The 16056-nt window shown below is 43.3% G+C and overlaps 2 protein-coding genes across 2 annotated transcripts in view; one reads left to right on the forward strand and one right to left on the reverse strand.

Moving 5' to 3' along the window:
- Nucleotides 1-6996: 6996 nt before the first annotated feature.
- Nucleotides 6997-8625, forward strand: LOC308292377 (man(5)GlcNAc(2)-PP-dolichol translocation protein RFT1-like; the record flags this gene model as incomplete). The annotated part of the gene is made up of 1 exon (XM_080734690.1): nucleotides 6997-8625. The coding sequence occupies one exon, from the start codon at nucleotides 6997-6999 to the stop codon at nucleotides 8623-8625; it is 1629 nt and encodes a 542-aa protein (XP_080590816.1).
- Nucleotides 8626-14072: 5447 nt separating this feature from the next.
- LOC308292378 (1-phosphatidylinositol 4,5-bisphosphate phosphodiesterase gamma-2-like) overlaps nucleotides 14073-16056 on the reverse strand; it is a gene marked incomplete at both ends in the record, with an annotated part of 43463 nt that continues 41479 nt past the window's right edge. The window contains one exon of the mRNA XM_080734691.1: nucleotides 14073-14209. Coding sequence (XP_080590817.1) covers nucleotides 14073-14209 — 137 coding nt within the window. The remainder of the gene's footprint in view (nucleotides 14210-16056) is intronic.

The following is a 16056-nucleotide window of genomic DNA, read 5'->3' on the forward strand; positions in this document are numbered from 1 at the left end:
TTTCTCCAGTTGATGGACAGACTGATAGCATTTGGGTCCATGAGGACAAAAACCTTTGAGAACAACATCCGATTCTGTTTGTCATCCAACACATGTTTTGTCAAGGTAATTACAACTCCTCAAATAAGCATTTCACTAATAAAAATGTAATCTGTAAATATCTGAACTTTCACAAAGCTTAGTCAAATACTGACGTTGCTTTCATTTTCAGGTTCAGGTGAGCCCAGTGGACCCAAGGAACAACTGGAGACTTGATCACAGTAAAATAACAGAAAAGATGGTGCGTCGTCACCTCAAAGGAGTTCTGGAGTGGTTCCCAGAGTTGTCCTCCATGGGGAGAAAGGAGATGATGAACAAACCACCACCACCAGACCACTACACAACTTTCTACTCTCCTGACGCCGGCACAGCTGTTAACAGTAGATGTGAGGCGAAGTTCAGTTCTTTCTCTGTTGACTCCATCCTGAAGAAACAAAGTCCCTCTGGTCTGTGCTGCAAAGCCTCTCCTCTGTCAGAGGAGTCCAGTGTGTCAGTCAAAGTGGAGCAGAAGTCTAACTGGTCCACAGAGAGAACAGTTGGACTGAAGATGAAGTTCACCTGGGACTCTTCACCTCCTGCTTGACCCACCAAGAGGATGCTCATGAGTCCAGATCCATCCAGTGCAACTCAGCAAGAACGTTTCAACCAGTGCAAATCCTCCTTGACAATGGTCGCCTTCGTCTTACAAGACGCTCCAGAAAAGATGCTCACTTTTAGTCAGGTAAGAAAACACAAAATACCACTAATCGTTTAACCATTACCCATTCCCAGGCAACATTGCGAGGCCAGTGTGGATACACAGTATAATCCTCCAGCTGGTCCTTAATCTGCCCGTATAGCTTTTTCTCAGTGAGACGTACCCTAAATACATCCCTAGGGAAATGCCCGTTTGATATCAAATATAAAGTTGACTTTATTCAAGACCTCATTTGAAATTTAACATATTTTTCTTTTTTTCCCTGCAGTTGAAGAACAGACTGGAATCATTTGGATATGTGCAGACAAAATCGGTGGAGAACAACATCAGAGTCTGCTTGTCAACACACGCATGATGATGACCACGCCGCCACCACCACCACCATCATCACCAGACCACTACACAACTCTTCACTTTCCTAAAGATGCAGCCTGCAAAGCTGTTAACAGTAGATGTGAGGTGAAGTTCAGCAGTTCTTTTTCTGTTGAATCCATCCTGAAGAAAGACAGTCCCTCAGGTCTGTGCTGCAAAGCCTCTCCTCTGTCCGAGGAGTGCAATGTGTCAGTCAAAGTGGAGCAGAAGCCTGATTGGTGCACAGAGAGAACTGTTGGCGCGGGAAGTTAAGAGGAAGTTAAACTGGGACTCTTCACCTGTGGACACACAGGTCCCTGATATTCAGGGACTGGTTGCTTACTGTAAATTGCGCCTGCTAAATCTAGATTAATTGTCTAATTTGCAAATTCAAAATCTTTGTCCTGAGAATTATTAGCTGTAGTACTTACAGATGTATTTTTGCCAGACCCATGAAATGGTTGCCAGACCCATGAAATGGGTAGGCCTACATAAGCAAATGTCGGTCTGTCCCTTTTCTATATAAAGGGTATATGATGATGACATGCCTACAAAAGGCATGATGTCATAAATGATGATGACAGACAGGGGGTCTGGCACAACCAGGTTGACCTGGTCTAGTTTTTTAAATAAAAGCATTAAAAACACTTTTTCACTTTTTCAAAGAAAACTCAACCAAATCCTTTCCCAGTTTAATAGATGTCTGTGTATGTGTGCACACAGGCCTACTGTATATTGAACATTCAGTCTATGATCAAGATAATAGAGAAATGTCAATATAGATGGAATGATCTGCAGCAGATTTGAATGAAAAAAGGTGCAGGTGATAATAATAATTTCAAATAGTATACTAGTATTCAAAGTCATTTGTTTTCATATATATATATATATATATATATATATTACAGTCATTTTGGGTAACTCAGTGAGACTGTGGTAAGCGCGCTCGTTTTGTAGTTCACCACACACTAATCACCACCAGATGGCGACGCAGCCATTCAATAGTGAAGGCGCTGACGTCACTCGTTTGCGACTCTCTTTCTTTATTTACTAGCCTAGCCTAGCCTAGCCTAGCCTAGCCTAGCCTAGCCTAGCCTAGCTTAGCCTAGCTTAGCCATTAGCTCCATTGTAGTCACTTGGACAGGGCGTTTATCGTGGGCTAAATATAACGATTGCATTCACCACGGCTTCGTAACTCGCGCGCGCGGCCCTGGCCCGCTCTTCGCGGCCACTCGCGCCTGCGGCGCTCGGGGGCGAAGAGCAGGACCAAGGTCCGCTGGCCTTCGCGCCGCCTGGAGGACGTTGTTGTGGCGACCGCTTGTTCCGCCCCGTTTCTCTATCTCACCGTTTCTCTATCTAACCGTGACATATATATATATCTTAAGTAGGCTACTAAAAGTAAAAGTAGGTACTGTGCAGAAAGTCCCAAATGTAGGCATATACAAACCTATACAAACCTTTTGAAAATAGCAGAGCTACAAACCAACCATGGCACAAACTAAAGCAGATCCTACACCTAGACCACTGCTGCCCTCTTGTGGATGTAACAATGCTCACACTCATGGAACAAAAACTATTTGTATTTAATTATCACCAAAGCAAAGGTCACGTCCATATTTTGTGTATTTCAATAGCTTTGAAATCAGTGCATATGATATCCTACTAGCCTCGTAAACCAGCCTCCTCCTGAAATAGTAGGAGGCAAATGAAAATGTAGACTTCCATTGGAGGCTATTTTACGAGGCTAATATCTACATCTAAAGCAATAATCATCTATTAAACCACTCCATTTAATGGAGACTGACTGTTCACTTGGCAGTTGGATTTGGGCCCGGGGTTATACTCTATCTGAACAGCCATATATCACTTGGCTCTAGTGGTTAAATTGGAATGTCCACATCTATTGGCATACCAGATGGTGAGATCTTTTTTTCCCTTCTCAATAGCCTAATATGTCACCATCAAGTGACATTATAGGCATATAGTGACAACTTGATAAACAAAGAAAGACAAATGGGTAATGAAACAATGCAATATAAAAGTTACCACAAGCATTCTTTATTGAAAAGATAATGAAATCCCTTTCTCTTTCTTCATTTTTTCCCGCTTTTTGTTCTCCCTTTTAACTTTCTCATTCTCTTTTTTGTCTAAATCTTTTTCTCTTTTAGTTACATTTGTTATCCTTACTTAGATCTGTTTTATTCAATTAATTGTCGACAACAACGATCACTTACAGTCTACTATATTTTAAATCTATATCTTCAAGAATACGTACAATGTGGTACAATACAACAACGTTTGTACCATTGCATTTAATTCCCCAAAACAAATATTAATTAAAAAAAAGATGAAAAAGAAAATATATGACAGGTTAAACCAAGGCTGTCCAAAGTGCGGCCCGGGGGCCAAATGCTGCCCGATGACACATATAATGCAGCCCGCGGCTTCATTCCTAAATTGTATTATAAATGGCCCACCAATATTTAGACTATAATTTGTCTGGTTACATTTGGTAATGTGAAATAAGCCAGAGTTATTTTTGTTTTGTTCGGAGCAGACACCTGCATGACAAAAGACTATTGATATTAAATATTGATGATGATGATAGTTGAATAAAATCGATTAAATGCGATGCATATACTGTATATGTGACTTTGTTATGGTCCGACCGAAAGCACATTACGTCAGGAGATAGAGTCGGCCCTTGGGTGTTTTAACATTTCCAATGTGGCCCTCTTTAAAAAAAGTATGGACACCCCTGGGTTAAACAGACACATTATTATTATTATCAATGCAGATTCAGAACAGGATATACAGCAACTTCTGATCTGTGAAATATCTCCCTTCCTACGATATAAGTGCTGAGAAAAACCTGATAAAAACGTATTAATAATTGTTCTCTGTAGACCAGAATCAGACATCGATTGACAGCAAGTGACAGTGGCATACTGTACTGTACTGTACATGCAACTCACTATTCTGATAGTAGACCTAATCATCATTACTATAGTATAGTTTGTTCAGAAACAATGGTCTCCCCTCTATAATAAACATAAAAAGAGAGAACCAATTTATAATTATAAGCTTCACATTTATAGAGTTCCAGTTTCAATTTAGTCTGCTCATTTATTTGTATCATCACTGGACATCACTTCCACATTTTAAATCCTGTATCTTATAAGGGTGCAGGATACAATCGATTCGAATTCGAATCGTGTTTCTAACATGGCAAGATTCATAATCGATTCTCATTTTCCAAAAATGATTAGATATTATTTATTAGATATTATGATTTGTTTGTACAAGTTAAAAAATGTGTGCAAGCATGAAATCAGACATGTCTTGGATTTACCTTTGTGTGTTTACATTATTGCAATAAGTTGATAAAACCTTTACAATTATAAAAGCTACTTAAATGTACTCTGCTTTCATGCCAGCAGACTGGAGTAGATCCTGATATATGAATTGAATAGAGAATCGTTTTGAATGGAGAGTCGTTTTTAAATCGGAAAATAATCGTTTGGATTTGAAAGAATCGAAAAAAATCGTGAATCGTGACCCCAAGAATCGATTCTGAATCGAATCATGGGATACCCAAAGATTCGCAGCCCTAGTATCTTATATGAGTTCTCTCTCCTGATTGGATGAAACTCCGACATGAAAATGCATTTTCTGTTTAGCAAAGCACGGAAGAGACAGAGATACTCCTATTACTGAGCTTATATACTCAAATACTATAGCAATGATTACTATTAGAATATACAGTAGAGCTAATTAATGCTTACTTTAACACAAACAAGACAAAAAGCTTACAGCACCTTTTAAATGTAAAATATTCTGGATTCTACAACATGGTTCTAAATGTTACCATAGCATTTCATCATCATCATGAAGGGGACACAAGATGCCTCAGATGGAGATGCAGCCACACTGGGCAGGTGATGATGTTCTCATGGGTAGAATTTACTGGTGGTGTTTATTTTTTCTTCTCTTTTATTCTAAAACAAAAGTGGGGGACAGGACATAAAATGTTGAAGGACTCAAACACAACAAGTAACCCAGGGATGGGATTTGCATTATTTCCTTAAAAGTACGTTCAACCTGGCATCTGGGCTGATACCAACAATAAACCACTTCGGCCTACTTATTTACCAGGTGGTACCAAGTTCTAAGTAAGCCATTTACCATGAGAAGGAGTGGGTTGTTGGCTGATTTACCACTGTTTCAGGGTTGTGGCACGAGGCGAAGCCAACAACCCACCACCTCGAATGGTAAATTGCTTTCTACCACTTTTACCATATAAATGAAAGAAAACACAGTTATAACTTGCAAAGGATCTTTAGTTACAATCATGAATTGTTTCAGTGGGCGGGGTCCATGAGCCAACTCAAGGTTGTTGACTGATTTACCACTGTTTTAAAAGTGGTAGAATACATAATATACCTGCTGCTGCCATGGCGTTGTTGGACACTTCCTCTATGTGGGCCGATGGGAAGAGCAGCTGGAGCTCTCTGTGACAGTCCCCTTTCCACCTGCAGAGAGTTGGAGAGTAGAGAACAGTGAGATGAATCCTGGAGGAAATGCTGAGATCTTTTTTGCAAAGCAGGGAATAATACTGGAGGTCATAACGCTCGCTCATGCAGGAGCATGAAGCTAAGCTATGGTCTGCCGGCATGGGTGCGCCTCGTGCCAAGATGTTACTATGCATGGGGCGATATGAACATTACATGTCACGATTATTGTGCCAAAAATAATCGCGATAAATCAAAATATGCTTAAATCTTTAAATGCCACTTTTTGTTAACCACTTGAACCCCCAGCTTCGCTATTCTGGGGGGAACGTTCGCCAAAGATAGCCGATCTATGAGCTCACAATGTGTCACGTTGCAACGCGTTGTGAGCTCGTAGATCGGCTATTTTTGCATTGCGAATTGATTTGTGTAGCTCTTTACATATTGCTTTTAATATAGAGGGTTTAAGTCTAATTGGTACTGAATTTGCAGCTCAACAAATGCTAATTTGTGCACAATATCACAATAATCTGAGTTCCCATGTTTTTTCTCTACGATACTGTTATTGTGAGCGTTTTTTAGGTGGATTTGTTTGTTGGCTAAGCAAATATGTTATAAAACATTATAATACTTCAGCTCAGGATTAACCACACAATGTATTTAGATTAACCATGCCATTTATTACAATGTTATTTACCATTTATGCAATGATATTGCATTTAGTTTGGCTCTTGTGGGAGTGTGAATTAATTAACTTGTTAATTAATTGGCAACACCACTTCCTGCCTTCCGTATATAAAAGAACTTCTGCAGGCTAAATTTTTCATAATAAAAAAGAAATCACACCTAGTGTGAAGTGAGTGCTGCTATTTAGTTCATTTCATTAAGCACCCCATGAAGCTTGGCCAATGAGACCCTAGGCGTACAACAAACTTTGAGCACTTTGTGCCAAGATGTAGGCGAGATATAGACCAATGTTTCAATGTTTCAGAGCCCGTACAAAGCCAGATGTTGTCAGCTTAGTTCTTTCCAGGAGCACCACTCAAAAGGTGCCGCTGTGCATCATGGACCGGAGGTGGCCTGTCTGCGACGTCAGTCATCTATGATGTGTATTGATGACATATGACTTTATATTCGGTCCAGGTTTCAGCCCTATATTCCCCCGAAAGACAGATTTATACTTCATTGTACAACGCCATAAGTTATGAGTTTCTATGTCGTCTGTTGTAGGCACGTGGTACCATCAAACGGCGGAGCATAAATTATGCATAAAGTCTGCCAGATGGGCCAATGAATGAAAAGTGAATTCACAGACATTTTCAACTCCAAGCAAACAGATCTTGAAACATGTCAGTTCCAGCTCTACCTGAATTACACCTACATCAAACTAGCGTCAAAATGAGCGCCCAAGACATTCTGAGGAATGCATCCACCAACGCATCGTACAACGCGTTGCTGCAGCTCATGTTCCGCGCACTCACTTTCTTGCTGAACGCCTTCACGCTGCGGTTCGTGTCCAAAGAGGTGATTGGCGTGGTCAACGTCAGGCTGACACTGCTGTACTCCACAATCGTCTTCCTCTCCAGAGAAGCGTTCCGCCGGGCCGGTCCGAGCGCGGCCACGGGGACGAGCCACAACTGGAGGCGGATCATCAACATGCTGTGGCTGCCGCTGCCCCTGGGCGTGCTGTGGGCCTCCCTCCTGGTGTGCGTGTGGCTGTGGCTCCTGGAGGTCCCGGATCCCCGGGCCATCCCGTACTACGGCCCCGCCGTGGGGATCTTTGCCTTGGCCGCCGTGCAGGAGCTGCTGGTGGAGCCCCTGCGCGTTCTGGCCCAGATACACATGTTCGTCAAGCTGAAGGTGGTGGCGGAGAGCTTGGCCATGATCACCAAGTGCGTCCTGACCGTGGTTCTGGTGTTTACCGCTCCTGAGTGGGGGCTTTATATCTTCGCCGCTGCCCAGTTTGCGTACACGGGGTTCCTGGTGTTGTGCTACGCCGTCTACTTTATATGGTTCCTGGGCTCCGACAGCGCCAACAAGAAGCTCTTTCCCGTGCACAACGTCAGAGACTTGCTGCCGCGCAGAAACAAAGGGGAGCCCCTGATCGACCGGACGATGGCCAGGCTGACGTGGAGCTTCTTCAAGCAGTCCTTCCTGAAGCAGATCCTGACGGAGGGCGAGCGCTACGTCATGACCTTTCTGAGTGTCCTCAGCTTCGGGGACCAGGGCGTCTACGACATCGTCAACAACCTGGGCTCTGCGGTGGCCCGCTTCGTCTTCCAGCCCATCGAGGACAGCTTCTACGTGTTCTTCGCCAAAGTGCTCGTGAGAGGACGCAACGTCAAGGCGCAGAAGCAGGAGGAGGTCGCCGTCGCGGCGGAGGTGCTGGAGTGCCTGCTGAAGCTGGTGCTCGTGATCGGCCTGATCGTCCCGGCGTTTGGCTACGCGTACTCCCGCCTGGCCCTGGACGTCTACGGAGGCGCCCTGCTGAGCGGCGGGGCGGGGCCCGCTCTGCTGCGATGCTACTGCGGCTACGTGCTCCTGCTGGCGGTCAACGGCGTGAGCGAGTGCTTCGTGTTCGCCGCCATGAGCCAGGAGGAGGTGGAGCGGTACAACCTGGTGATGCTGGGCCTGTCCGGCTCCTTCCTGTCGCTCTCCTACGTTCTGACCCGGTGGGCGGGAGGCCTCGGCTTCATCCTGGCCAACTGTCTCAACGTGGGCCTCCGGATCCTGCACAGCCTGGTCTACATCCACCGCTACTTCCGGGGGAGTCGGTGGAGGCCCCTGCGGGGCCTGCGGCCCGGCCCGGCCCTGCTCCTGGTGCTCGGAGTCGGAACAGCCGTCACCGCCGTCTCCGAGGGTCTGTTTTGCCACGACGGCAGCGGATGGCTGTTGAGGCTGGTCCACGTGGCCGTGGGAGCGGGATGTTTACTGGTCGTGCTGCTCACCGTTCTCCTGACAGAGCACAAACTGGTTCGGTTTGTTAGGACGCAGCTTTTGTCCCGACATGCGAAGAAACACGCATAAATGTGTCAACATTTTTCTACTATGGAGTCATGTGATGAAAATGTTTCTTACAGATTTTTCTTATCCTATTCCAACCGTCTAGAATTGGCTTCCACGGTTTGCAGAAGGGGTCTCTTTTACAAAGGTCTTTTACATGTCTGAAATCATGAATGCATCATCCCATCTACCCCAGATTTAAATACGATGACATTCAGGGGCCTCTAAACAACAGAGCCAAAGGCACCACCAATGCTACAAATGAGCCATGATGTCACACGTTTTGCAGTTTCCCACCTGTTTCCCTGTCCACTCTGGGAGGAGTTTATTTTCCCCCACAGCTTCATCAGACATGTCCTGACAGCTGCACTCCATGACAGACAGCACTGGGTAGGCAAACCGGCCTGGTGGAGATCTGTGCTCCGAGGAGCACACTTTTCTAATTAGTGTGCATGTTGCTATAGGCAACACACTATTGTTCTCTACTAACTTTATAGAGTAACTTTTGGCCAATGAGGAAGCAGCAATCAAGTAACTTTTAGCCAATGAGGAAGCAGCATTCTTGGTGACGTCACCTTTATAGAGTAACCCCATTCTTGCAATTTCCCAGAACTTTCTAGTTTTTTATTAGCCATGTCTGTCTTTCAGACAGACAGACACAGATACCTTATTAATCTCCCGGGGAAATTGAGAGTATCCAATAGCTCATTAAGGCATGTTAGTTAAAAAGAGTGGTGCCTGTATACTCAGAACGTCCAGCGACATACATCCTTACTTACAATCCCAAACGCCCATCCTCGATGCACCAACCGACTGACTAGTCTTGCAGCAGTTCATTGGCTAGGGATGCGAAGATATACCGGTACGGATCGTAATCGCGATACAAACGTCCGCGATACGGTTGAATCGGTTCATTCAGTGTGTACCGGTACAATAGTCGGCCGAAATCGTGATGGATCGTACCGTGAGTGTCTGGATCGGTAAATTCCGCGATTGTATCGGTTCTTCCATATAGTATTTCATTCTATCCTGTGTTTCCGAGGCGCCATGAATGCACCATCATCAGCCGTTCAACCCCCTCCCCAAAAGCCAGTCTTTAACGCGAGCTGCGACTCGGACAGACGGACAACATCTGCACTCTGCATGCAGGCAACTAGGGAGACAGACAGTGAAGCGAAATGCGAGTGAATCAACACTGACAAACTAACAGCCCCACGGGTTAAAAAGATGCAAGATTAGTTGTACAGTACTTAGCTTTATAACATCCAAGTCCGCTGCGCTGATTGTTGTCACAGAGTAGCACAGGCTGATCGAGTGATATGTAATCAACAGCCGTTTCTTAGCGAATCTCCGACGGACAATTGATTGAGATCATCTTCTGCGCTATATTAACTGCACACACACAACAACAATGTTGCTGGGTGTTGTAGGACTACTGCTTGCGTTTAAAACAAAGTATTTGTCACTGTTCTACAACTTGTACAACAGCAACTGTTGATGCAAGCAACTCTCTCACTTCCTCTGCTGCTAGTTCTGCTCTGGGAGAGAAGCCTAATTTATACATCGCAGTACAAGGGTGTCGCAACTAAAATAGCAGACCTACAAGCTCACAATGCGTCGTGGATGCAACGCGCTGTGAGCTCAAGGACCCCTTAGCTCAGACAGAGATCAAGCAGGGACCCTCGCTGTAGGCTAGGTATTATAGCCTACTGTATCACACAAATATTTGGCAGGCCCCCTGTAATAACCCTGGATTGGGGTCCCTGACTCCCAGTTGAAGACATAATAGGCCTACTAATAATGACATAGGCCTTCCATTATGATTAGTTATGAAACAATTCTACAATAGCCAGCAGCTTTGTGTTCTCCCAGAATACTATAGGCCTATGTTGGGTTGTTAGCCAGAGCCTAGTACATACAGTGAAACAATAAATTGCCTTGAATTTAAATTTCATACATTTTTAGTCGCCATGTTTTGTAAATTTGGAGATTTGGGCTTGAATCGTGGTGAATCGTGAATCGTATCGCATCGTATCGGGAACAGGGGTGGATTGCGATGTATCGTATCGGCAGGATTTCAATGTATCGCAATTATATCGTATCGCTGGCAGTGTATCGAGGTCCGTATCGTATCGCCTCAGTGGTCGAGATTCACATCCCTAGCTAGGACTGATCACCTGCCACACTGTTACACCGGAGTTGGGAGCCTACCCAATTCAGTTACCTACCCGATACCGGGATGTTGTGATCACGTGGCACTAGGAGTTTAACGATACATTTTAACAACGATACGCATCACGATACATGGACGATATTGGTTCATTCATGGTGATACGATACCATTCAGCATCCCTGTTCTGGGGGAAGTCCAGATCAGGTCTGTTTTACTAAGCATAGAGGGTTTAAGTGGTTAAACCTTCTGAAGCGATATTGATGTAGTAATATTGATGAATTCCAAATATTATCAAATTATTCTGAGGCACCCCTAGACGGCACCCACTTTGGGAAACCCTGCTGTACGGCACCAAAAATCAGCAATCAGCCTAGGCTACCGCGTGCATCTCTCTCTCTTTCTGAAATAGGACAAACTCCCAACAAACTCCCAACTGGCAATAACTTGCCAGTATCTTCCGGTCTTACCTTCACAATAAAGTGTCTCTCGTTTACCACCCAATGCAGCGCATTTTACACAGGTTATTATTAACAGGAAATAGGTGTAACTTAAAGTTAGAACCTAACAGCAGCCACGCCAGTGACGCAGCATGTATGTTTGTGAGAGAGAGGGAGGGAGACAGAATAATAATACAACTTTATTTAATAATAATAATAATAAACCTTATTTATATAGCACCTTTTCATCCATAAAATGCAGCTCAAGAGAAAGAGGGACAAAGAGAGAGAGAGCTTTGCAGTGATATTATAATGCAACCTCTGACACACACGACACTTACACCAAACCTAATCAGTATGGAATCCATCCATCCATCCATCCATCTTCAACCGCATATCCGGAATCGGGTCGCGGGGGTAACAGTTCCAACTGGGATTTCCAGAGTTCCCTATCCTGAGCAACTTCCTCCACTCCTTCCGGGAGTATACCGAAGCGTTCCCAGGCCAGTGTGGAGATATAGGAATAAATAGCAAACTAGAAAATATTGTTCCTTCGAAACAATTGTGGGCTCGCTTCAAGCCAGAAAACAATGGCTATAAAAGTACAAAATGTCAAGATCGCAGGCAGTGCTCTCTTTGACGTTACTGACGTCAAAGATTGGTCCATTTTGTTCCAAAAATGTGTTTGCGCAAAAGTTGACCCGCTGGTGGCGCTATAACAGGCCAATGTAAGAAGGGTGGTATCTGTTCCTTGACCTATTGGGAATTTCACGCACATTGCAGGCTGTGTTCATGATTTGAGGTGTTTTTGGCTTTGGCCACTTTATCGCTGCTTGCAGCTATATTTTTTTTTTTTTTTTTTTTTGTGTGTGTGCACTTCATAGGCATATTAGATAAAGGTCCTTAGATTGTGTGTAGAATGTTTCATGCAAATTGCTAAAAACGGATTTAAGCGTTTCACAAACTGCTCAAAATGATATAGCGCCCCCCTTTGGCCAATTGGAGTAAGATTGGTTTTAGTGATATTTGGACTAACACTCTACATCTTTGCCAAATGCCATGAACATGTTACTTTGCATGTATGATTTAGAGGCAGAAGAATAATTTGCATAAAACTGCAATATTCATTGAATTATTAAAAAAGCATGTTTCAATTTTTTTTTATCAGATCTGACAGATCTTTAGATATTGGTCCGAAGTTCATGTAAAAAAAGTTTTGTGGACGTGACGCGAAAATTCCAGAATAAAAGCGGGTTTAAGCGTTTTACAAACTGCTCAAAATGGCGGAAGATCTAAGGGCGGAGCTTTCTTAACAAAGACACAGATGTCTTCCGCTTGAGTCAAAGCACGCGTGTAAGCAAGTTGCATGTCTTCAAACGAAACGAGGCATGACTTATGCCCGTTTAAAGTTTGAATTTTCAAACACTTCGTATAGCGCCCCCCTTTGGCCGATTGGAATAAAATTGGTTTCAGTGATACTTTGACTAACCCTCTACATCTTTGCCAAATGCCATGAACGTGTAACTTTGCATGTATGATTTAGAGGCCGAAGAATAATTTGCATAAAACCGCAATATTGATTGAATTATTAAAAAAATATATTTCACTTTAAAAGAAATCCGACCAGACAGTTTGACCGTATTGGTCCAAAGTTCATGTGAAAAAAGTTTTGTGCGCGTAATGCAAAAATCCCAGGAGGAGATAGATTTTTACTGTTTTTCATATAATTCCAAATTCTGGGGGATCTAAAGGTCAGAGGTTAAAAGTCAGAGCGTAAAAGTTGTTCGGCATGAGGAGACGCATACGTGTATACAGGTTCCATGGCTGTACCTCAAACAGAGCATGAGCTCTATCTGTTCAAAGTTCACACTTTTGAAGGCTTCCTACAGCGCCACCATTTGGCCGATTGCTGTAAAAAATAATAGCACACTTCGCCACTGGGCTTTTAATACGCAGAATGGTAATTACTATTTGGTAATATTATGGTACTTTAGGCTATTCCACTACTTGACCCACTGCCTCAGCTTGATCGCCTCAAAAGTCTAGTATTTTAATAATATTTATCTGAGGAAACGAGTCAAACAAAATAATGCCTCAACTCCTACAATTCCAAGTGAATGTTAGGGTGGGGGGTCCCCAGTTCTAAACCTCAAATCCAATAGGATTATTTTGGAGGGGTCTGAAAAGGACTAAAAAGGTTGAGAACCAAGAAGTGGTTAAAATGTTTATAAACCACTAGAACTGCACACAGCGGAGGAGAAGGCTGCTTGGTGTTGTTGTTGGTATGTGATTTTCCAGTGTGTTTGCAGGCGTGAGGGCGCCACGTAGGAGTGTAACCATATAGTAACTGAATCGAAAAATCGTTTTTAATTTGCAATGATCTACTATATCAATATGCAAATGCATATATCGTACCGTTTTGGCTTTGTATCGTATCTGTATCGTTTTACAATGCACATAATCAGTATCGAATCGTTTTGCAGTGCAAATAATTGATTGTCAGGAAACTACAAAACGTATTTGTGCCTTATATTTAGCAATTTTAAGAAGGAAAATGAAAAAGATGGGTTTAATTACTTTTCCATTCCATATAGCTACTCTTGGTCTATCGATAAACGTGTGTAATCTCTGTGTTCATGTCAAGGTGAGGGTTTGTCCATGTGTTGAAATATTATGTCCATGTATTTGGTAGATTTTTCCCTTAAAAACATTCACTATTGACACGTTTAATTTCTTTGCTAAATAGTTACTATATCAATTTTAAAACACATTGGATGCCCACAAGTCCACAACGTGCCCACAAGTCAAACTCTTGGATGTCTCCCAGTGCCCACGACGCAGTTGACGCGTCGTTTTTTGTTTTATATCAAACTGTAACTTACTGTACAAGGCTGAGTCCGTGCCGCTTCAAGGTCGGGGGTTATGTCGATGTGGACCAACAGAGAGGCCAGCTCTAAGCTTTCACTGTAGCCATTCTTCAGCGGCACTGAACGATAACCTGTCAATAACATGAAACAATAAACACGCTGTACCAGAGTGGCACAGCAGCCATAAAGAAATCGGTCCTCTTCCTTAATGCCTTCCCAGGTGTTACCAATGATACTAATTGCTCTGTTCCATTCTGGTCAAACAGAGTCAGGGTGCTGATATAGACCATATTCACACCGCGGCCATCTTGGATCACATGACTTCCTGGGATAGCAGCTTGCATTACAAACTAATGTGAACAATGGAGCGATGGTCCCAAAATATGAGTTCTATTCAACCAATTTCTTTTGACCAAATTGACAAATGGGCAGATGACAACATCAACATCTAGCGGGGCAGTTAAGGAGAACAATACTTCAGTTCTGGAAAGAAGCACCAAAATTTTACAGAGTGTACCTCTTGGGTCATTCTTTAGAAAAATCACATTAGACACTTAATTTTCAAAATGGCCGCCAGTTTTAAAGATGGCCGCCTTTTCGGATATGTTTTACAGGACGCCAGCCAGTTAATATCGAATTTTCATAATATTAAAGTTGTTTTGTAGGTTTTAAAACATCCTGAGTTCATTTATTACACTTTTAAAGCAGCCAGAATAACCTTTCTGACTTTTGGTTGGGGTCTTTCCTCACCTGGGACCCCCCAGACAGACCCCTGAGCCTATTTCAGTAATCGCTCTGCTCCTGCTCCAGAACAATGTTAAATTAGATCTGAAATATGCTCTGAAATAAAAAATGACTAGTAGCAAATAACAGAGGTCTTCCACGGGGGGTCAGGGACCCCTGGGGGGATCCTCAGAGCTACTACAGGGGGCCTGCCAAATCTCAATTTTTTTTTTTGAAACTTCGAATGTTTTTATGTATCCTGGTTTTATGTATTGTACTTTGATGGTTTATTAGTATTCTCAGTATTATTTATAAAAAAAAAATGTTAAACAGTTATGGTTGACAGCTGTTACTGCAGGGATTGCAATAATGAAGGTATTGCAACTTTTCACTTTGGGCGCAGAACAACATTTCCATTTATTGCACTGCACTCACACTGACCGCACGCACGCACGCACGCACGCACGCACGCACGCACGCACGCACACACACACACACACACACACACACACACACACACACACACACACACACACACACACACACACACACACACACACACACACACCTCTTTGTTATTGTCACCCCAAAACCCTCACCTTATTAGAGCCCATGGTCAATTACGCCCAAAGAGATTCACTACAATACAGTAATTTCAGACATGCAGAATATATTCGTCTTCATCATCATCATCTTCAATGTCCAACCTAATAGTGTTGACACAGTCTCCACCATAGCATAGAGTGAAAGGCAGGTTATTTGAGCAGCTGCACCGTCCCTTACAACCTGCTTTGCAGACACATTTGATGAGCTCAAGTACTGCCTTTGGAGCAGGGAGAGCAAGAAACCTGACTGGAATATACCCTCCACTCTCTGAATTCCTCTATTTTCTTCGATTGGTGGAAGCACAGGGTATGGTATGGTCAGGTATGATTTATCCTGCATTGTGACAGAGTTGGCGCGGAGGTAATGTGGTAGCAGTGCAGCACGAGTTGGAGGTAGCATCTCACCCTCCAAGTTCTTTGACAGAAATAGTTCCCATCTGAGTAATCCCAGGGTTGTTGGACCTTTTGAACTGTAAACATGGCATGCAAAATGTTCCGACTGCAATGTTGATGGAAGCTCATCATTTATAAGCTCAAGAGGAATGGCCAATGACCTTGCCAAGGTCCTTGAAGCAGTTAATGGCTTGGTCATCATCATCATCATCAAGTAGGCATTGATGTCTTTTTGGTGATTCCAACAAATGTTACTC

The sequence above is a fragment of the Nannobrachium achirus genome, assembly GCF_963921795.1.
Source record: "Nannobrachium achirus genome assembly, chromosome: 10".
Classification (NCBI taxonomy): domain Eukaryota; kingdom Metazoa; phylum Chordata; class Actinopteri; order Myctophiformes; family Myctophidae; genus Nannobrachium; species Nannobrachium achirus.